Source organism: Procambarus clarkii, chromosome 52 (assembly GCF_040958095.1).
Source record: "Procambarus clarkii isolate CNS0578487 chromosome 52, FALCON_Pclarkii_2.0, whole genome shotgun sequence".
Taxonomy (NCBI): domain Eukaryota; kingdom Metazoa; phylum Arthropoda; class Malacostraca; order Decapoda; family Cambaridae; genus Procambarus; species Procambarus clarkii.
This window is the reverse complement of record NC_091201.1, coordinates 31381298-31405586: the sequence shown is the minus strand read 5'-3', so window position 1 is coordinate 31405586 and position 24289 is coordinate 31381298. Positions and strand designations below refer to the sequence as shown.

At 39.3% G+C, this 24289-nt stretch overlaps 2 protein-coding genes across 3 annotated transcripts in view; one reads left to right on the top strand and one right to left on the bottom strand.

Annotated features, from left to right (window-relative positions):
• LOC138352258 (protein PRRC2C-like) overlaps nucleotides 1-7719 on the top strand; it is a 20631-nt gene extending 12912 nt beyond the window's left edge. The window contains exon 3 of one of the 2 annotated variants that reach the window (XM_069304624.1): nucleotides 3079-7719. In XM_069304624.1, the coding sequence (XP_069160725.1) occupies nucleotides 3079-3287 (209 nt within the window). In that variant the 3' untranslated portion in view covers nucleotides 3288-7719. The remainder of the gene's footprint in view (nucleotides 1-3078) is intronic. The other variant, XM_069304623.1, reaches the window with a different exon arrangement.
• Nucleotides 5342-24289, bottom strand: Dpm1 (Dolichyl-phosphate mannosyltransferase subunit 1). The gene is made up of 6 exons (XM_045750663.2): nucleotides 22709-24289; nucleotides 22451-22550; nucleotides 21397-21507; nucleotides 20118-20308; nucleotides 19153-19267; nucleotides 5342-9247 (listed from the first exon to the last, which is right to left on the bottom strand). The coding sequence occupies exons 1-6, from the start codon at nucleotides 22804-22806 to the stop codon at nucleotides 9143-9145; spliced, it is 720 nt and encodes a 239-aa protein (XP_045606619.1). The 5' UTR covers nucleotides 22807-24289; the 3' UTR covers nucleotides 5342-9142.

The window sequence follows — 24289 nt, the reverse complement described above, 5'->3', positions numbered from 1 at the left end:
TGGATTAGGGCATGGCTATTCCAAAGGAAACAGAGAGTTAGTATAAATGGGGTTAAGTCAGAGTGGGATAATGTTGTTAGTGGAGTACCTCAGGGCTCTGTCCTGGGACCTCTGTTGTTTATAATATATATAAATGATTTAGATTCAGGTTTGAGTAGCAACATCTGCAAATTTGCAGATGATACAAAAATCGGTAGGGAAATCAACACGAAGGAAGACTCGCTATCACTTCAAGTTGATCTAAATAGGGTTTTAGAATGGTCAAAAGATTGGCAGATGCAGTTTAATGCTGATAAATGTAGAGTTTTAAGGCTAGGTAATGATGATAGAGTTACAAGATACGAGCTAGATGGTGTTGAGATTGCGAAGTCGGATTGCGAAAGGGATCTGGGAGTTATGATTAGTAAGAATTTAAAACAAAAGGATCAATGCATGAATGTTCGTAATAAGGCGAATAGGACACTGGGATTTATTGCAGGCGATGAGTCACAATAACATGGCTGAAGTATGTTGACCAGACCACACACTAGAAGTTGAAGGGACGACGACGTTTCGGTCCGTCCTGGACCATTCTCAAGTCGATTGAGAATGGGATTTATGAATCGAAGCGTTAGTAACAAGACACCTGGTGTGGTTCTTCAGCTATATCTTGCTCTGGTTAGGCCCCATTTAGATTATGCAGTTCAGTTTTGGTCGCCGTACTATAGAATAGATATAAATTCACTTGAATGTGTCCAGCGTAGGATGACTAAGTTAATTCCCCAAATTAGAAGTCGTTCATATGAAGAAAGATTAATAAAGCTTAAATTGCATTCACTGGAAAGACGAAGAGTTAGGGGTGACATGATAGAAGTTTACAAGTGGATGAATGGACATAACTGTTAAATAAAGGAGTGCCTGTACTATGGGGCCTAGTATTATCTGGATGTAGGGGCAATAGTAAGCATTAAGAGTTATCAAATATGGGAGAACTAAAAGGCCCGGCCCCCAAAATAAACTATCCACAGTAATAATAACTTGCTACTAGACCATGTCAGACTAGAGGTTGATCATAGCACTCCCACACAGGAAGAAGGGATACTCCGTTACTACTTATTTATTTATTAACCCCTTAACAACCCCCCATATACATTCACACCAATAACAAAAATAATAATTACTTTACCACACTATCTTACGTTAAAAGCCTTGGTCCACATAGACAGGATGCAAGGTTTTACATTGAACACAAGCTAGGGTAAAGTTCTACTAGGGAAACACTTGAAGCTAGTCAGCTTAGGGTAGGGAGACCACGTGGTTCCACTGGGACCCCCCTTAGAATACTTAGTAATATAAACTCTAAAAACACCTACTACACACAAAGTATACTACTCTACACATAGAACACGTGTATGCCAGAAACTGAATAATGTACACAGTATATACTTGGCTTGAATTTCAAGACACAGAAATAAGAAACGTGGAGGAAGGGTAGGAGGATCCTGTCCACACCACGCCAGCTCAGAGAAAAGATCGAGTCTCAGTCTCCTTTCCCCCAGCTAGCTCGCTGCCGGCAGACTGCTCAACTAATCGTACCGCAGCCCTATACCAAGTTTACTCAGGTTTACTTTACAAATGATTAGAAAGTATTAGTAAACATAGTTGGTGCCTATGTTATTATTTAATAATCAACCCCAAGCTCGGTCTTAAATGCTCTTTGAAAAACAAGAATAGTCTTACGTCTGGCAGGGAAGATACAAACAAGTGCACCTCGTGATGCGTTTTCAATACTAAAAGGCAGTTTATTAGCTCAGTTTTGACCTCTGGTTTCCACTGAGGAACCCAGGGTCATAACAATAACAAAGGGGATATTAATAGGGTATTAAAAGTATCAACTCAAGACAGAACACGAAACAATGGGTATAAATTGGTTTAAGTTTAGATTTAGGAAAGACTTGGCTAAATACTGGTTCGGTAACAGGGTTGTTGATTTGTGGAACCCATTACCGCGTAACGTGGTGGAGGTGGGATCCCTCGATTGTTTCAAGCGCGGGTTGGACATGTATATGAGTGGGTTTGGGTGGTTATAGATAGGAGCTGCCTCGTATGGGCCAATAGGCCTTTTGCAGTTACCTTTGTTCTTATGTAGTCCATTTCATGTGGTCTCCATCTCATGTTGGCCTCCGAATGCATGATAGAGCTGATAAGTTAGCCAAAGAATCTGCCTTTAAAGGAGCCGTTGAGTGTAACCTTGGATTGTCAATGAGCAATCTGAGAGCAGCAGTACACCGAGAACTTCAACAAGATCTTGTAGATCTGAGGCAAAGTGAAATTGACACCAGTAATTTCATCTATCATCATACTATCATGCAAGAGGAGCCACACATCTATGGATCATGCAATAAAATCAGCAGACTTCTAGATGTTACTACTGCTCGGCTTAGACTCGGTTACAAGTATCTCTGGGAATTCTCATTATCTGCTGATGTAGACCTGACCAAAAGTAAACTGTGTCAACAAAATTATTCGCACACCCTCCGTCACTATGTGATGGAGTGCGAAAAAATACGTGAATTTAGAGACAATTCTATAACCAATGTTCCAGCGATGTGTAAATATTTCATTCAAAATGATCTGCTACCAGAAATTTTAGCCAAACATGCCCAGTTTGCTAACTGTAGGTAGTAACTGAGTGATTGTAACCTATCCACCGCTGCCCACTGGATGGGGGGCGGTGTGCAGGACAAACATATCAATTGTGACACTAGCTCTCCACATGTCAGTTGCTTAATTTAGAACCTGTACTTGAGGTCGATCTCGAACCCATTGTTGATGTGACGACTTATATTGAATTTTGTAACTAGCTCATTAAGATTGTAACTTGCTTAGCTAAATGAATTGTGGGGTTCAGTCCCTGAGCCCATTATGTGCTTCTGTAACCCTATCCACTACCGCCCACAAAATGGGTATGGGGTGCATAATAAATGAACTATATACTATTTATACTCGTCTAACTTTTTTTCCAACTTCATTCCAAATATTTTTAGAACTTTTCTTGCTGTGATACTTTATTATTAAAATATTTATTACATTTTGCAGGGGTCAAGTCTGATGACATAAATGAACCGAACTGCACTGCTCCAAAAATTCCAGACATTGTTTCCAGTGTTCGAGGTCTACCCTTTGAATGTATGGCTGAAGATAGCTGCATAGACATTCCTGCTGAAAAGTACCCAGATCCTCCACCTTTCCCTGCTGGATATGCAGAGTCCTCCTCATGTGACGAGAATTGTAACCTTAACACTTGAATTTTGTTGGAAGTTTTTTCAAAAAGTACATTTTCAAATTTAATGTGTAGTATTTTAAATAGCTCAGTACCACTTGCTAATAAGTAATGAAAACTAGCTTCAGACTGATTGCATTGAAGTTTTCCTTGACCATAGTTCAACTATAAAAAACTTGCTATGAAATATCATAACTGAAGATTAAAATATTAATTATATAATTACAGTACTGTATTAAAATATTAATTTGTTCATGCTTTATTTGTATGTATGATCTGTTCTGAGCCTTCTAGATGTGTATGAACTGTTTTATGCCCCCATACCCATATAATGTGAGCGGTACTTATTGTGAATCCCATTATGATTGTGAATCCCTGCGAGTGGTAGTTTATTTCACACCTCATACTCATCATGTGTATTCAAAGTGAATTTGATGCAGGTTAGCTCCTTAATCTGATGTAAATCAAATTTTCATATTCATTGTCATGTCTTACAATTATGCTGTTTATTTTATATATATTCCTTGTTATTCATAGGCTATGTTAATTACCCAAAATTAATGTTTTATACATTGTGTAAATCTCGCTATTCAATTTAATGTTATTCTTTTGCAAACATGTCACCACTTTAATTGTAAATTTATATTAAAATTGTAGTTTATTATGACTATACACATGTTCAGTTCACCTAGAATAGAGCGTTTCTGTCCGAAACGCTATGCATATTAGTGGCATGTCTAGACACAATAGACACTGCCTATTTGATATATAGAGTACTGAAATTTATAATTATAATAATCAGCATTACTATTTTCTTAAAATAATTATATACAGTATATGAATTTTGTAAATAATGGCAACACAAATAAACTGGAGTGGAGGAATGTTCAGAAGTTACAGATGTTGGACAGACTACACCAGGCTGAAGAGAGAGCTGCATGAAAGAGCAGTAGTGATGACTTGCATATTATTGCAAGACAATGGTGAAGTATGAACATGAAAAAATTGAGTTTCAGTATAAAAAAGTAGTTAGTCTGAGAAATGTGTGTGGTGTTACAAGAAAAGAATAAGGAATGAAAATGATGCTCAGTGCAAAATATGGTTTGGGAAATATGAGCGAATGGTAGACCAATAGTGTAAAAGGAGGAGGAGGCTGGGAAGCAGATATGCTAATATGGCAAGGGTGTAAGAATAGTGTGAACAATCCATGAAATATGATAAAGCTGGGTGGAAGCAGTTTACAGAAAAACTCACTGTATTTGCTTGTTGCCATCTTTTGATAATTACTTTTGATAATTAGTATTTGCTTGCACTGTATGTCAACTCATAGGGGGGCATTGTACACCTGGTCTTGTGAGGGAGTGGGAAACATATAACTATTAGTGTGGTGGTGGTTCTTGTTTATCCATCATGCTATGTAGTGTGAATAATGTACTAATGGAAAACACACATTTTAAGATTCCAACATTACTACTGTATATTATTCCCCATATTTTGTCTAAAGAGAGAAATAATGCTTGTAAATTATTATTGTGTATATTCATTATTAAAATATTACATATTGAGCTCTCTAGTTACTGTATTTATAGGGACTACTGTATTCATATAATATAGTGACTATCACAATATCTAAGTTGCAAGTAAAATACCCAAGAGAATGTGTACTCTACATGATCCACATTTAAATAAAAATGATTTTGTATAATATAAACAGAAGCATTCTCAAAGTGTTGCAACAATTTTCATTGATGAAAAAGTGAAACTTGCCATCGAAAATAACATTAAATACTTCTCTGTATTACTGGATCATATAGAAAACAATTTACATAAAATGTAATGGACAGGCAGATTAATTTTTCCATGTTAAGTTGCCAAAAAAAAATGCTATTAGAAAAGGCTGGAAGCCCCATTTAAATTGAGCAATAAGATCATAATTTCTCTTGGGTACTGTACTATTTCGAAGACAAGAAAACAAACATTAAAAATTCATACAATTCAAAAGCAAAAAAGCTAAATTGATTAGGCTAATAAATATATTTAAAACTAATTACAATCATTTTGGCAATTACCAAACTAATATTTACTTTTAATTCAGCTTTATTACAAACACCTACAAAATGTGAACAAAATAATTTATAAATAGTATTATCTTGTATAGTAAACAACTGCAGTATAGCATGCACAACTCTTTATACCTAGACCAACTCTGGTTAAATACTATAAATATTTAACATTCAAATGATAATTTTTCAAAGCAAAAGGCTAAGTAAGGGGATAATCATTAATTTTTCTGTAGTTCATTACTGATAAATGAAATAATGCAATCTCACGACAAAGAAATAAATAAATTTATACAAATTTTATGTAAAATGTAGCATTCTTTATATTTCTTACAAAAATATTTATATGCAGCACATATCTTCCTATCTTGGAATACAAACTTTCATAAAAACTGCTTTCAGAAATTATCAAAAGTATGTTCCTCAGTATATAAGTGGTGGTGTATCCCCATCATTGGTTATCTAAAGCGCCACTGTATCACCCACTCATAGGCATCCAATCATGCACACTTTGCAGACAACCACTAGCAAGCACCCAGTACCTAGACATGCATTTACTCATCCACAACAGGCATTTACTCATCCACAACAGGCATTTACTCATCCACAACAGGCATTCAATCTCCTATCTTCACATATCCTTACAAGTGTCTTAATCACCGCCACACATTTATGAAGAAAGGCAGACCCCTAAATCTCAATACAGGAGAAAAAGTAAAATGTGTTACAACAATTCTGTAACACATACCATGTTACAAAATACTGCTAGGCATTGACAAGGTCAACAAAGATTAATTCAAGGAATGAGACCAGAATGCAAGGTCTCCTATGGAAACTGAACATGCAAATGAACCAGATGTACAAAAAAAAATAAGTTTGTATTACAAGGACATGGTTAAATGAACCAAGAGAAGAAGTGGTGGAGGTAGACTCCATACAGTATGACAAAATGTGGGGTAATGCAGTCTTCCACCAGATGACTAATAATTAAGAGGATATGCCCAGGAACTGCAGCACATTCCTTTTAAACATGCATACAAGTATGATGACCAAACCACACATCAGAAGATGAAGAAACTATGACATTTTGGTCGGTCCTGGACCATTACAGCATCAAGTTGTGTGTTGATAATGATAACACTATTTGATAGTGATCCAGGATGGACCGAGACGTTGTCATTTCTTCATCTTCTGATATGTGGTTTGGTGGTCATATCTTCAGCCACGTTATTGTAACTCGTCTTCTGCATACAGTATATACTGTACAAGTATAGTATACTGTATAGTCAAATACATCTGAATCACTCAAAACAGAGGTATTCAGCAATATAACCCACCAACATGCCATGCATTCAGTAACCCTTCTTCATCCCTCACATACAGTTCATTTTGTCAGGATAAGAAGCCTATGTATATACAATATACTTTAGGCTTGTATTGAGGTCTCACTAGGGTTAAACTATTGACCTCGCCCAAGATGAAATCACACAACAGTTGCCTATTTCCCAGGTACCTATTTGCTGCCAGGTAAACAGACACGAGGTGAAAGAAAACATGCCACATTTCCGTTCTGCCCAGGGATCGAACCTGTGATGATCAATTACGAGATGAGAATGTAGCCACTGTACTACAGTCATTCATCTTTCAATTCAGACGCATCCAATCATCCACCCACTTGCATCCAATTCACATGATATGTAAAAGTAATTTATAAAAATAGTTCCCACACCTCCAAATGCATGTACATAACAATCACGATTCATTGCTGACAAAAAATGTATTTCATTTAGATTTGTAAAATGTAACCCTAATTGTTGATTGGAATGTAGAAATTGATGTCAACGCCATGTGTAATGAAGTCCTTCCTACTTAATAATGGGCAGATACAGAGAAGGAATATGAACACAACCTGTAAGGTTTCCTAGATGCATTATATTTTCTTCTCCAAGGCTCTGTATTAACAAAAATTAGTTAATGCATTTATCTGTTGTTAATTATATAAAATGCCTTGCATGTTGTTCTGATTATTTCGAGAGACAGGGAGAGCATTTCTTACCATTTAGATAAGGATATTTTACCCTATGGAATATTTAATGTTAAGAGAGGATATTCTTAAATGCATCATTATATTTGTAACTGATTTTGAATGTACTTTATGTACTTTTACCTGAATGAACATTATCTTATCTAATCTAAAGACCCAAAGCCTTGGAGGAGAAAGTTTATTTGGATTGTTTAGAACTTAATTATTTCACTCTTTCAGACACATGCATGTAAATTAGTTTTAGAAGACTGTATATGTAGATTACTGTACTTTCAAGAAAATTTGCAATTTTATGTCATACTGTAGAATACAAAAATTAATACAAAGAATAAATATTTAACCCTTCAACTTTACTTACACAATTATATTTTGCTACCAATTTCCATTGTTTTTATTAATAAATTACTAATATGTTGACCAGACCACACACTAGAAAGTGAAGGGACAACGACATTTCTGTCCGTCCTGGACCATTCTCAAGTCGATTATGGTCCAGAACTGACCGAAACATCGTCATCCCTTCACATTCTAGTGTGTGGTTTGGTCAACATACTTCAGCCACATTATTGTGACTCATCGCCTGCAAATTATAAATAAATCTGGAATTATACAAAAATCTTAAGTTTCAAATGATGTTGTTTAAATCTTTAAACCTTCTGAATACAGTACCAAGAAGTAATTATTAGAGTACAACAGACTCAGAAGAGTTATTGTAGTGATCTAATTTGGACCAGACAACGTTTTTGCAATACATTTTAACCACTGCACTGCGCAAAGCGCCTTTAGGCGCTCTGAGATTTGTGCTTTTAGTTTTTTAATTAGGCTATATTTTAATATTTTTAAATGTTTTCATTACTCTTTCTGTTTTGAAATGGAAATAGTTGACTTTTGAAACATTTTGACATTAACTTTACCTGAACAATTATAAAAATAACAAATATATCCTTGAGAATTGCACCAAGACATTTTTGCCGAAAATGGGTGAGCAGTGCAGGGGTTAAAATCACTTGCTTCTGTTATTTATCAAGTGGAATGTGGGAATTATGCTGTCATCAGTCGACAATACATTACAAAATATGAAATTATTTATACCATAATATACAAGAAACTATTTAACTATTTTTCACTGTAAACTGCCATGATTTAAAAATTATATATTTAGAAAAAGATTAATTACCTTTTAACACATTGAAATAATACAAAGTAATTAAGTACCATAAGACATTTAGTTTCGTATTGCAATGTTTAAATAACATTTTCATTGCTGTTTATACTTCTGGTTACATTGAGATATGCACTTTAAATCCCACATTACACTAGTTTCTGCTCTTGGCAAATACTAGCAGACATAAAAAAAAAGGTTTTACTTGTTTTCATTTAGTGTCAATGCCCAAGATGTTGCAATGTCAGATAAATAAAACAAGATAATGTACAGTACTCTAGTCCAACAGTGTGATAGAAATTTTTAATAGTTGCAATTTTTTTTATAAATGTATGAATTGGCAGGAAATAAAGCCCTGCACTGCACACCTGTTTTTGGCAAAAACTTCATAGTGCAACTGTTAAGAACATATTTTTGTTGTTTTTATAAATGTTTAGGTAAATTTAATGTCAAAATGTTAAAAAACTCAACTATTTTAATTTCAAAACAAAGGGATGAAAACATTAAAATACTGAATAGCCTAATTAAAAAAAAACGACAACTCTCAAAACAGCATTGGTCGTTTTGCGCAGTGCAGTGTTTAAACAAACATCAGCTTACTTAATACATTGTATTCATGTTGAGGCAAAAAGATAAAGTAGACCCTTCACAAACCCAATAATTTCTGATCCACCCAATTTACTTTCTCCATACACACGGTCCACAAAGCTGATCGGAACCTGAAGAGCGAGAAACCACATGTAAGTAAACTCTTAAATCACACACAAAACAAGTTTCAAATCAGTCAGGGTAAAAATTGCTAATTGCCAACCATATATGAAATAAAACATTAGCACCTACAGTATAAAACTAAAACTAAAACCCCCTAAAAATTTAAGCACTCTTCAAATATATTATAATTCCATGCTGAAATTCAGACGATATTTGTGCATGTATGCAAGTATATATGAATGAATGCATACATATATATATACAGGGGTACCTCGGTTTAAGAGTTTAATCCATTCATGGAGACAGCTCGTAACCCGAAAACTCGTAAACTGAAGCTAATTTCCCCATAAGAAATAAAGGGAAATGAATTAATCCGTTCCCGACTACCCAAAAACTTCATTTCAAACTCAATTTTATACCTAATTCATCCAAATCTACACTACAAAAGTATGTTCAAGTTATTACTTACCCTTGCTGATGACTCCAGTTGGCATATGCAAGATGGTGAGGAGAGGGGAGGAGGAGAGGTGTTGCTGTTTGGAAGGCAAGTCCCCTTTCCATTATAACATCAGGCAGTAAAGATTTTTCTGGAGTGTACTTTCTGGAACATTTTGCCTGCATACCACTAGGACCTGCTTGTGGCTCACTGCTTGCTTGTCTTACTAAGAATCTGTCTAAAGACACTTGTTTTCCCTACATTTTAACACTTGTCTGTAATAAGACATCACATTGTCATTTAAAAGGTCAATGCAATGGCCTGCTACAGTTTTATCTGGGTGAGTTTTTTCAACAAAACTTTGCAGTTCTTCCCATAATTCACACATTTTCTTAATGAGGAAGGGACATCCTCTACTGCCTCTACTCACAACTATTTCCTTAGGTTGAACCTTACCACTGGCTTTCTTAGGACCCATGGCGAGATATATAACAACTTATGCTCAAATGGCCAAAAATCCATCAAAAAAACTGTAAATCCTTGTGAAGAATTCAGGCGGGATAGTCACTGGAAGTGAGGCACTGGTAAACTGAGGCGCGATCGCCGTGTCACCACGCGCTAGGTCGGCCTGTATCCGTATCAACAAACTGGTAACCCAATGCAAATTTTCCGACCAAATCAGGCTCGTAACCCGAAAAACTCGTAAACAGGGACGCTCGTAACCCGAAAAACTCGTAAACAGGGACGCTTGTAACCTGGGGTTCCACACACATGAATGCATGCAAGTCATTATAAACACCCATTTCCAATTTGATTTTGGAATAAATTATGCACCATACAGTTTTTGGTTTAAACCAGTGTCAGTTGTATACAAACTCAGTAGAAAAATCATCAACAAGGTAAGGTAATTATCAAAAGAAGGCACCAAACCGGGAAGGCTATGTAGCACCATCAAAGTGCGAAATAATCAGAGGGCGCTAAATATCACTAAGAATGCCAATACGAGAACAAAAACGCATAAGGCGAACGATATCAAAAGTATCTGATTCACCTAGAATTCTATCGAGGGTCAAGTGTCCGCGAGGGACGGTCAGAAAGCAAGACACACCCTCATCCTGGAAGTCAGGACATTCAACAAGGATATGCACAACTGTAAGAGGGACAACACAATTTGGACAATAAGGAGCAGGGAGGCGCTCCATTAAGTGACCGTGGGTTAAGCAAGTATGGCCAACTCACAGCCTTGCCAAAGCAGTTTCCCACCGCTGGTTACGGTGGTAGGAGGAAGGCCACGGGGGGGACACTACGTTTGAGAGTACGAAGCTTGTTACTAACTACAGAGGACCAACAACCCTGGCAACGGGCAAGGATGGAGGAATGAATAACAGGATAAAAGTCGGAATAAGGAATACCTTTACGGGAGAGGGGACAAGAACGGATAGCTTCCTTAGCGGCAGCATCCGCACACTCATTTAAAGAGACACCAATATGGCTGGGAACCCAACAAAACTCAACCGACTTAAATTTACTGTGGACAAGAAACAGCCAATGCTGGATCTCGATAACCACTGGATGAACCGGATTAAAGGACCCGAGAGCCATGAGGGCACTACGAGTCAACAACAACGACAAAGGAAGATTGACAACGAGAAAGCAGGAGACGAACAGCATAGAGAATAGCATAAAGCTCCGCTGTGAAGATGCTAGTCTCCGGAGGTAAACGACGCATATAAGTGCAATCAGGAAAAACAACAGAGTAGCCAACACCGTCCGCAGACTTAGACCCATCAGTGAAGACAGAAACGGAGCGGGAGTCAGAAGAAAAGTGCTCAAGGAAAAGGCGGTTTAGAACCGTAGGAGGGGTAAAAAGCTTTAGTGATGCGGGTCAAGGATGTACAAAACTGCGAAAGGGGGACTCTCCACGGGGGCAAAGAAGGAACAACACGAGGAGAAATATTAGAAATACGAACGGAAGGAGAATCCTGTAAGCGAGATAACCGGACAGAAAGAGGCAGGTGGTGAAGAGGAACAGCAACCACAGGAGGGGTAAAAGTTAAAGCACGACAGAGGCGAGAGGAAGGGTGGTGCAAGGACCGCCCAAGATAGCAAAGACAGTAGCGATCACGGCGGTCCCGGAGAGATAGGAAGCCAGTGTCAACATACAAGCTGAGGACGGGAGTCGAACAAAAGGCACCAGAACTGAGGCGCAACCCAGTATGGTGCAAAGCATCAAGACGGCGAAGAGTAGAAGGAGAAGCAGACGAGTAAGCAACCATAATCGAGCTTAGACAGGACGAGAGAGGAATGTAAAGCGAGGAGTGCGCGCCTATCCACGCCCCAAGAAGTATGGGACAATACCCGAAGGAGGGTAAGGCCCTTAGAGCACTCAACACGGAGGTAAGAGATATGGGGAGACCAAGACAAACAAGTGTCAAAGAATAACCCCAAAAGCTTTGCAGAATCTTTGTACTCAAGGGGATGACCATAAAGTGACAGAGGGACAAAGAACGACCTGTTTCCGAGTAAAAGTCATGGCACAAGTCTTAGTAGTAGAGAACTTGAAGCCATGATCGGTGGCCCAAGACGACACGGCATCAATCGCAAGTTGAAGCCGGCGCTGAAGGAGAGGCGAATCATCACCCTGACAGCAAAGGGCAAGATCATCGACATAGAGAGTGGAGAAGACGCCTGAAGGAAGAGAGGAAAGAAGACCATTGAGGGCAACCAGAAAAAGAGTGCTCAGAACACTACCCTGGGACACACTTTCAAATTGCTGAAAAGAGGCAGAGAGAGTGGTGCCAAGGCGCACCCGAAAGGAACGACGAGAGAGGAAGCTGCGGAGGATGAGAGGGAGATGACCACGAAGGCCAAAATAATGAAGCTGGGATAGAATATATCGCCAAGTGGTGTCGTAAGCCTTTTCCAGGTCAAAAAGGACGGCAACAACGGAGGTCTTGGCAGCAAAAGCAGTACAAATATAGACCTCCAAGTTCACCAGGACATCTGTTGTGCTGCGGCACTTGCGGAAACCAAATTGAGAAGGGGAGAGGTGATGGAGTTCCAAGAACCACATCAGACGAACGTTAACCATATGTTCAAAGAGTTTGCAGACAACTTGTGAGGGCAAGAAGGCAAAAGTCCTTAGGGATGTTCCCAGAGACCCTGGTCTTTCCCACCAGAAGGTCGGTGGGAAAGACAATCGGAGGCGAGGGGGGGGGGGGGGAGGAAAAATGTAACATAAGGAAAAGGAAAAGACTTCCAGCACAATTAGTGAAGATGGCAGCAGGAGCATAGGGATTCAAAAGGACAAAGGATTGTCCCTTGGAGCAGAACACTCCGGCAGCCGCCCACCAAGCCCCCTCACCCTTAACCCTTACACTGCTCAGGGGTCCTGGGGACATTTACACCCCTGTGCGCAAGAAAAAAAAATTTCAAAATTTGTTTTTCGTCTTCTAAACATTTTAATTTGTGTCCCCTGAGCACGGAAAAAATAATAAAAAAATCGTAGGTGACATATTTTGGGCGCAATTGACCGAGGAAGTCTGGCAAAAAGTGGGTGTTGACAGAGCGATCGTCAGACCCGGTCAGCGTCACCCGCGCTGACAGATGGGAGTTACCACAAAGATATTATTACCTAATTGTTTCAATGTCTCCGATTGATTTTTTCTTAGTTTTTTGCAGTAATATTATTCAATAGTGTGTATTGTAATATATTTATATAATAAAAGTGGTGAATAATCGCTATACTCAAAAGTATGATGTGCATATTAGTGATTCAATTATTATGTTTATAAAACAATAAACATATTGTTTTGCTGCTATTACACTCTATACACAGGTTATATATAAGTATCTGCATGTTTTGGTCACCATAACGAACCACTAAGTTGGTATTGAGAGTCGAAAAGCAACGAAGAGTTACCGCCACACACCAGCCAGCCACTCGCTGCCACTCCCTCAACACACGCACTAAACTTTCTTCCCAATAATACCATTTGCGATGTTATTATGCTATATACAGACGTTATATATAAGCATGTATATATTTTGTTCACCACAACTATACAGCTAAGCTGATATAGTTAGTTCAGACACTAAGAGTCGTCGCTATACACAGCTAGCAGCTCCCTCACTCTTTCAAGGTCACACGCATTAAACTTTCTCCCTCAACAATACTGTTTGCAGTGTTATTACCCTATATACACATATTATATATAAGTATCTACATGTTTTATGCACCGTAACTGTACACCTAAGCTTGTAGTGCACCCAAAGAGCATAGTGGCCACCCTCTAAACAGCTAGACAAATCGTGCAGACGACGTCACCTCCGTCACCCATATGGCTCCTCCCAGCATAATTCTTTTGTTGTTATTACACTAATACACACACATTATATATAAGTATCTACATTTGTGTTCACCATAGAGAACCACTGACCTGGTATGGTGAACGCAAACAATAAGAGCTACACAGTCAGTAAACGATGCTGTCTCCCACCATCTCTCAGCATCACTCCTCCCACAGCGCTAATTATTACAACAATCCTGCTATTATCACAACCCTGGTTATTTATATCACAGTCATGGGTCATCTGTAATATTGTCATCGCTAAATAATAACAATTATATATTTTGACATTTTTCGGCGATGCTGTGGTCACAAGCTGAACAGCAATGCTGTTCGCTCATGCTGCGTGCGCCGGCCTTGGTTGCTCCAACAGTACTGTGCCTCTCACACCTGAGAATATTGCCCACGATTTTTTTTTTAAAATGGCATCTGTTTACAAGAGCCCTGAGGAAGCTACTGTGAACCCCGTGTAGCCGCGGGCCATTTGAATCGGGCCTGGCACCCTATGGCATATATATACGCCATGCGCACCGTGGGACATGTTACTCATGGCGTATATATACGCCATGCGCAGTTTAAGGGTTAAACTGCGCAACACGTCATATGACATGTTGAGTAACTTACCGAAAAAGTGCGCATCACGTCATATGACGTGTTGGAGTACTACGCAAGATTTAAACGGCCAGCGGATACACAGGGTTCACCACACCTTCATCAGGGCTCTTGTAAACAGACACCATTTAAAAAAAAAATCGTGGGCCAAACTCCCGGGTGTTAGGGGCCTCAGTATTGAGTGAGCTACCAAGCCTGACGCACGCAGCATGAGCTCACAGCACTGCTTTTCAGCTTGTGACCACAGCATCGCCTAAAAATGTCATAATATACTTGTTCATGCTATTATGTAGCAATGATATTATTACAGAAAACCCCTGACTGTGATAAAACTGACCAGGGTTCTGATAATAGCAGGATTGTGGTGATATTTAGCGCTGTGTGCCATGGAGGGAGGAGTAATGCTGTGGGAGGGAGGGTGGTGGTGATGTCTTCTGACTGTGTGTGGCCACCTTTTATTGACTGCACTCACCATTCCAGCTTAGTGGTTCGCTATGGTGAACACAAATGTAGATACTTATATATAACATGTGTATAGAGGGTATAAACAGCAAGAGTAAGAGGTTGGGAGCCGTCATTTTGGCGAGGGTGGTGGCGTCGTCTGCACGACGCCACCGTGCAGACGACGGTGTTGTTTACTGGTTACCACGATGGTCTTTGGGCACCATACCAGTTTACTTGTACAAGTATGGTGAATAAAACAGGTAAATATTTATATATAATGTGTGTATAAAGCGTAATAACACCACAAACAGTATTGTTGGAGGAGAAATATTAGTGCGTCTGGCCTTGAGGGCGGCAGCCATCAGATGACTGTGTGAGGTCCTACGTCTTTGTGCCTTTACTCACCATACAAGCTTAGATGTACAGTTATGGTGAACAAAACATGTAAATACTTATATATAACGTCTGTATATAAAAGCAAAAACAGTATGGTGGGTGGAGAATGGTGGCAAGTCAGGTGAGGTGAGGTGAGGGAGGGAGGGAGTGGCAGCCAGTGGCGGGCTGCCACTGCCACTCAGCATACCAACTTAGTGGTTCGTTATGGTGAACACGAATGTAGATACTTATATATAGCGTCTGTATATAGTGAATAAAAGCAAAAACAGTATTGTGGGAGGAGAATGTGGGCGAGTCAGGTGACTTGAGGGAGGGCGTGAGTGGCTGGCTGGTACACGGCGGTCACTCCTCGTTACTTTTTGACTCATAATAGTAACTTAGTGGTTCGTTATGGTGAACAAAACATGCAGATACTTATATATAACCTGTGTATATAATGTAATAACCGACAAAGTATTTGTTCACTGATTGATGAACATAATTGAATCAACAATATGCACACCATATTTTTGAGTACAGCGTTGATTCACTCATTTTATTATATAAATATATCAAACTACACACTATTGAATAATATTACAGCAAAAAAACTACAAAAAATCAGAGACATTGAAATAATTAGGTAATTATCTCTTTGTGGCAACTCCGGCCAGACAGCTAGCGATCAACAGACCGTCTGGGACCCACACTGAGTCAGCGCCTGTTTTTTGCCAGACTTCCCCGCCCTATAGCGGGCAATATATGCCACTTACGATTTTTTTTTATTATTTTTTCCCATGATCAGTGAACACAAATTAACAGATTAGCAAGATTTTTTTTTTTTTTTCAAAATTACATGCACCTGTGGGGAACAAAGGATATTATACCCCTAGCATGTTAAGGGTTAAGCATAGGCCCTGAGCTGAATCTTATAAACTGTCTATGACTAACCACAATGACAATTGTTAGTACTAATTGTTAGTACTAATGACAATTGTTAGTACAATTGTTAGTACATTAATGACAATTGTTAGGGGTTACTTAATTAAATTAATAAATAACATGAATATGAGAAGAAATGCAGGCTAGGTGTCATTTCCAGAATTGTCTAAGCAGAACTCCTCACTGCTTTCCAAGATAATTAAAAAGGCATAGACAACCTACTATGAAAATCATTTTAATCATATAAAAGGTAGTATGAAGAAAAGATGTAACACTACTTCAGGTAATATGGTAAAAGAAGAACCTGGATAAAAAAAAAAAAATATTCCTAGCTGGAAATAGTAGAATGTTATCAGCCGCAGACATGACTACTAAATTCAATACGGTAGTTTATTTTCAGTCCTAGGCACCTCCCTTGCAAATGAGATCCCAGCACCCCAAGCAAATGTAAGTGACTATCTCACTGATATCACTGGCAGCTATCCCAGGTGAGTCTACCTATCCCCAGATAACTCGCCTGATATTATTGACATTGTCCTCTCACTTAAAAATAATCCAGTAACCCTTCTGAGATGCCAACCCTAATCTATAAAAAAGCCTCAAGGTTTTTAGCTCCAGTGATAGCATTGCACTACAACAAATCACCGGAGCTCCGAGCCTTCCCAGATGCTCTTAATATCATGCAATTAATATCTTATTATCAATACATGTCACTAATTTCACTCGAATCTTCCCTCGAAGTAAGTTTTTTGTGTTACACTTATTCTTAAATGGTTATTTAATAGAATTAGGTACAGTACTTTTTTTCATTTAATGTTATGTAATTTCTTGCATTTCTTTGATAAAGTGTTTATTCATGTACTTTATGTTCCTTGTTTTTTTAGTGATGGGTCCATTAAGCTTATACAGAGGAGCCTCGATTAATGAATTTAATCTGTTCCGGCATCGAGCTCATCATGTGAAACATTCGTCTTGCGAAACGAATTTCCCCATTTAAAATAATGGAAATAAAATTTATCCGTTCCACCACTGAAAAACATCAATGATATTTTTTTTTTATAGAAAATGGAGCAGACTACCTGACATACACTGAACAAACCTTTTTGATATTTATTTATTTATTCAAATTTTTTTTATTATTTTTTTATAGAAAATGGAGCAGCCTACCTGATGAACCTTTATGAATTTTTTTCAAATATTTTCAATTATTTATATTTTTTAAAGAAAATGGAGCAGCCTGCCTGACATACAATGAACGAACCTTTTTTTTTCAAATTTTTTGTAATTTTTCTAAAAAAATAAATTCAATGCTTTGCAACATCACAGCAGTCACCCCTTTAAATCCCAGCATCATTAGCATCTTTCCAAAAAATATAATTAATTTGTATTGTCGGAGGCGTCTGAGAATTTGCGAGAACCAGTGGGAACGCTAGAAGCACCACATGGTTCTCGTTAATCGAGCGGAAGCTCGTCAATCGAGACGATTTTTTGAGAGTGGCTTGCTCGTTATTTGAAATGCTTGTAGATGGGGCTGCTCATCACACGAGGTTCCTCTGTACTTATTACTCCATGTTCTGTTACGTTCCAAGAAAATGTTACAAGTAAGAGTCCACTTGCTTTTTTTATATTAAACCTTAGAAGAGTGGTACCTCTGTTTTAAAATTTAATCTGTTCCCAGAGATGGTTTTTAAACCGAAAATTCGTATTCCCCAGTGCCACCAGGAACCACGCGCTCAGTCGACCCATACGAGTATCTACAAACTCGCCACGCGAGGCAAAGCTCATATAACGAGTCAAATTTTACGAAGAAATTAAACTTGTAAACTGAAAAATTCGTAAAGAGGGGCATTCATCAACCGAGGTTCCATTGTACTGTACAGAGGAACCTCGAGTGACGAGCAGCCCCATCTATGAGCATTTCAGGTAACGAGCGAGCCACTCGCAGAAAATTTGTCTTGATTGACGAGCTTCTGCTCGGTTAATAAGGAAACCACGTGGTGCTTCCTAGCGTTCCCGCTGCTTCTCGGATGCCTCTGACGACAGTGTTGTTTTGCAAGAGGAGCATTTCACATGATGAGCTCGGTACCAGAACGGATTAAATTTGTTAACCGAGGCACCACTGTACTGACTTTCCAGTCTGTTTAATGCAATTAAACTACTGTATTGTTGGTAGAACAACAACAAAATCCTGATCATAACAGTCTATGCCTGTCATCTTTAGGCATCACCTTTTTTTGTATTCGGTTGTTATTTTCCTTGAGCATTTTCATTTTCTTGGCTTAGTTCTCTTTTAGTATCAAATGTTTTACCCCTTCATACTTTTAGTTAAATTTGTTCCCATATTTTTAAGTTTTATCCAAAATGCTTTGTGTAATAGTAGCTTCATTAGTGTAACTCCTGTCCATACAATTGCACATTACTCTTATGATCTTTGTCCACACATTCTTTTGAATAAAAATTATTATAAATTTCCCCTTGTAATACATCCAACATTTACATTCAGTATGACTGCTGTAGATAGCGATGTGCTCTAAAGAAAAACTAATAAGTATTTTACCAATTGAATTGAGGTAAAAAACTGACTTTAGTGAAATACCCAAGTCACACAGCTTATACTGAAAATTAAATTTCCATTTCATCTCTAATTTAAGCACAGTTTACCTTTTGGTAGATTTGTGTTCAAAGATTTTAGCAGTGATCAGACTTACCATAAACAAAATGATTACAAACTATAAAAATGCATGTTGCTATTTACCTCTCCAATGGTATAACCAAACTGCCTAGCACGAATTATCATTTCCATCTGGAAGACATATCCTTTACTGACACAAGAATTTACCAACTTCTGCAAGACCTCCTTTCTGTACAACCTGTTGTGAATGAGAAATTGGTAGAGATTATTACAGAATAATGTAGTAGTACATCATACAGGTAACATTGTTTTGGAGATTGTAACCCTTTCTTCTGAAGAAACTTAAACGAAGAGTGTACTATCAGACTTTGTTGTAAATTTATCTTCTGCTCACATGTCCAATTCTGAGTTATAATGGTATCCTAATAACAAGGTAATTTTCATACTAACTTCATACACCCGATATCATTTTATTCATATTTGCCTTAAAATACCAAAAATCATCAGGATTGTTTATTTAATAGCCTAGGGGTCATTTTGAAATTACAGAATAATGACTGGGTGCCACCTGCAGCAAAACAGGGTTCTTGCCAAGTTCCAGGCTGGGTACACTTAATCTGGCTTCTACCATCGGACCAGGAGATAGGCTTTACTAGAAATATCCAGTTGCCTCAACAGCAAGGGATTGCTGAATGTCCTTACAGATGAAATATTTGGAAATATTTCAGTTAAAGCTTGAAGATAAATTTACTTCCTGTGAACAAAATTAAGCTATGTATTAATTCAGATGACCCAAGACCCATCAATTATACAATACTGTACTTGCAACAATACAATTATGCAATACTTATGCAATACTCTACAATATCTAAGTACTGTACTGTACTTATTAGTTTTAACAAATACATAGTATCTTTGGTTAAGATAAAGTTTCAAGATTATGAAAAAATTGAAAACCAAGTAAGAATTGTATCCAAACTCTTTCCCCATTAACAATATATGAAATGGGGCTAAAATATTTTGAAGTACTGTACAATATATACAGTTGATATTAACCACTTTTTCACTGAATGCTCTGCCCTAATTACCTGAAGGAGCCAGTGAGGTCTGAAGCTCCAGGCCTGAGCAGAATTTGAGTGACATAATTGGCACCTCGGCTGATCACTTTGCGTTTCAGATCCCATCCATATACACCTCCATTTCCACTATAACGAGTTCCAGAAACCACATCGTAGTTCCCTTCTTTTTGTTTCTTGATGAATTCAGGAATAAATTTTGGCTGAAAAAAGTTGAAACAAGTTGAGATCTCTAGTTTCATTATTGATGTACATAAAGCACAGTAAGTTTTCTAGCCTCTGAGGTATAAATACTATACTGTTCAGCAACAGTTTTAAATATTCCTACAAATAATAGTTTGGAAATAGGGTTGTATGGAACAGATTGGCAGCCACATAATAAATATGGGGTTACATTGATGTGTATGCCCAAGTAAATAAACTTACAAGTGGGAGCAGTTTGGTACAAATACTGTATGATGTTCTCCATGGTACCATTTTCTCAAGTAAATATATAGTTTCTAGTGCAAAGGTAGACAAAAGTCAATATTAATCCTGTCACCATTCCAGACATCCCTGCCATTTTATGAAGTACCTGCTAGTGTATATCATTCGCCTCAGTGTTAGACTATATTAGAAAATAGGATGGATTTTTTTTTTATTTTGTCTTTTAAAGATGCAAGATGCTGCCTTAAATCCCCCCCCCCCAAGGTCTCTCAGGATAGTGTGATCATGTGATGAAAAATTATTGAAGTCTTTAGTGCCCACTGAGTCTGTTGCAAAAACAGAGTTACCTGCAGCTGCGTCACCATGCTACCCCAGCAATCCATCAAACAGGATTTTTGTGCATTATATGCTGATATAAGTGATCGATTTGTTATGTATGGTGACAGTCTCTCCCTGAATGAACTTGTGAAAATGGTCAATGATAGATGTTCCTGGTGGTGATGGCGCATTGGCCCTCTTTGGAAATGCAACTCAAGGTAGGCAGGGTTGCACCGACATCACTTATACTCTTTATTTATACACATATTAAACCCAAACTAAAGCTACAATCTTTCTTCAATATATTCCTGTAATCTACCCATTTTTGTATATTATATAAAATTGTACTGAAGGGAAGGGTGGGGTGTTATCAATAGAGGGGTCACCATATCTAAAGTTGGGGAATTAGGAGTTAAAATTTAATTTGTCCCATAAGCTACATGTTTCCCATATACCTTCAATAAAGAAAATGACCAATTCACTTCAGTTCATGATGGCGTGCCAACATCTTATCCCAAGAAATTAACAAAATTTTATGATTACTTACATGATGTGATAAATCAGCATCCATAATGATGACATAGTTACCAGTTGCATGCTTTATTCCATGGATGTATGCAGTTCCTAAACCAAGCTTCTTTGCTCTTGGCCGTAAAACCTGAAACATTCAATGCTACTCAGAAAATCAAAGATTTTTTTTTCATGCACACAGGACATCAATTTTAAGTAACCCCCTGACAAATACTTTAGTGTCCTATTTATCCAAATTAATTTACCAAAGACATTGAAAATTCATTCACTTTTTACAAGACATCACTTTTACTCATTATATTCACAAATTAACAACAACTGTCAGGAATTGCCATTTAGATACAGGTGTACAGTAATCATACTAGTACTTGTCATCAGCAGTCCTTATCCACCTGTCCAGTGAAGTACAGAGCTAATGTACATATACTATATATATATATATAGTAATATATATAGATATATAATATACACACACATACACAAGATGACAAACTTGCAAAGAAAATATGGGAAATAGTACAGTACTGTACTGTATTTCTATATACAGTTCAACTCATTATATAATGATCTAATGTATGCTTGAACAATGTGGTGTGTTTCATTTACAGCACTGTAGCTTATTTTGTAAACCTGTATTGTAATATACAGCATTGGTGTTCTTGAATATGAATCAAATACTTTGTGTGGGTGGGAGGGTAAATTTGACAATGGAAACAACTCAGGGGTTCTTTTGCTGTGTGTATGGTCTCAAGCTTGTTGGTAAGCAGGATAGTGACCAACATTTTATTTATAGATATAGTTCATGAGGGTGCTTGCTCTTCTACACAATGGACCTGTAGAAGAGAGATTTAAAACAAACAGAACCCTTGCAAACAGATTCTAGTACATACACATGCACTTGTGCTTAAATACAAAAAACTTTAATGTTGAATATTATAAATGTGTACATAATAAATGCGAATAACAAACGAGTGAGGTACAGTAGAAGGTAAAATTTATCATTGTAATTCTTATGACATTTGCCAAGAAAAATTTGTTGCATTCTACTGAAAATAATGAATAGCACTTACAATTCTGTTGTCACCATATATTTCTTGCAGTTTCTTAGCAACCTCAAGAGTGCCATCTGGTGATCCATCATCGATCACTATTATCTCATAGTCAATGCCACTGAAAAGGTCGACCAAAATAAAATCAAGAGCTATGGCAATGTTCTTGGCCATTTATTCAAGTACTGTACTATAATATGGTCCAATCTTACAATACATAAACAAACCAATACAATTCAGAATTGAGCATTCCTTACATCGACACGTCGCTTCACTCACCTTTCCTTAAAGTATTTACAAAGAAGCCAGGTAATGATAGGCAAGTTCTCTCTCTCATTGTAAGTTGGCAACAGGACAGAATATTTGTCCCCAGCCATTGCATGCAGGAGGGGTAGCTGTCAAGGGCACGGGGGAACAGCGGGCTGTCAAGGGCACGGGGGAACAGCGGGCTGTCTAAGGGCACGGGGGAACAGCGGGCTGTCTAAGGGCACGGGGGAACAGCGGGCTGTCTAAGGGCACGGGGGAACAGCGGGCTGTCTAAGGGCACGGGGGAACAGCGGGCTGTCTAAGGGCACGGGGGAACAGCGGGCTGTCTAAGGGCACGGGGGAACAGCGGGCTGTCTAAGGGCACGGGGGAACAGCGGGCTGTCTAAGGGCACGGGGGAACAGCGGGCTGTCTAAGGGCACGGGGGAACAGCGGGCTGTCTAAGGGCACGGGGGAACAGCGGGCTGTCTAAGGGCACGGGGGAACAGCGGGCTGTCTAAGGGCACGGGGAAACAGCGGGCTGTCTAAGGGCACGGGGAAACAGCGGGCTGTCTAAGGGCACGGGGAAACAGCGGGCTGTCTAAGGGCACGGGGAAACAGCGGGCTGTCTAAGGGCACGGGGAAACAGCGGGCTGTCTAAGGGCACGGGGAAACAGCGGGCTGTCTAAGGGCACGGGGAAACAGCGGGCTGTCTAAGGGCACGGGGAAACAGCGGGCTGTCTAAGGGCACGGGGAAACAGCGGGCTGTCTAAGGGCACGGGGAAACAGCGGGCTGTCTAAGGGCACGGGGAAACAGCGGGCTGTCTAAGGGCACGGGGAAACAGCGGGCTGTCTAAGGGCACGGGGAAACAGCGGGCTGTCTAAGGGCACGGGGAAACAGCGGGCTGTCTAAGGGCACGGGGAAACAGCGGGCTGTCTAAGGGCACGGGGAAACAGCGGGCTGTCTAAGGGCACGGGGAAACAGCGGGCTGTCTAAGGGCACGGGGAAACAGCGGGCTGTCTAAGGGCACGGGGAAACAGCGGGCTGTCTAAGGGCACGGGGAAACAGCGGGCTGTCTAAGGGCACGGGGAAACAGCGGGCTGTCTAAGGGCACGGGGAAACAGCGGGCTGTCTAAGGGCACGGGGAAACAGCGGGCTGTCTAAGGGCACGGGGAAACAGCGGGCTGTCTAAGGGCACGGGGAAACAGCGGGCTGTCTAAGGGCACGGGGAAACAGCGGGCTGTCTAAGGGCACGGGGAAACAGCGGGCTGTCTAAGGGCACGGGGAAACAGCGGGCTGTCTAAGGGCACGGGGAAACAGCGGGCTGTCTAAGGGCACGGGGAAACAGCGGGCTGTCAAGGGCACGGGGGAACAGCAGGCTGTCAAGGGCACGAAATACTACAGGCCGACACGTCACTAGTCACGTCTCGGAACAAGGAGGATTTATATAACGCCTGTGGGTAATGAAGACCACAGGGAATAACTAGAGGTGTGATTATTTGGAGCGTGCACCGAGCACCAGAGGAGGGAGGATGAGGCTCCAGGAGGGGCGCGAGTCTCCTGCCTGAGGCACCGCCGTGTTGTCAAGTGACGTCACCATCTAGGCCCTCATCGC

Coding starts and splice junctions, on each gene's coding strand:
- Dpm1 (XM_045750663.2), bottom strand. CDS start 22,806: ATGGCTGGGGACAAATATTCTGTCCTGTTGCCAACTTACAATGAGAGA. Junction 20,309..21,396: donor ATGCTGATTTATCACATCAT/GTAAGTAATCAT, acceptor AACTTTTTTCAG/CCAAAATTTATTCCTGAATT. Junction 19,268..20,117: donor GACCTCACTGGCTCCTTCAG/GTAATTAGGGCA, acceptor CATTCACAACAG/GTTGTACAGAAAGGAGGTCT.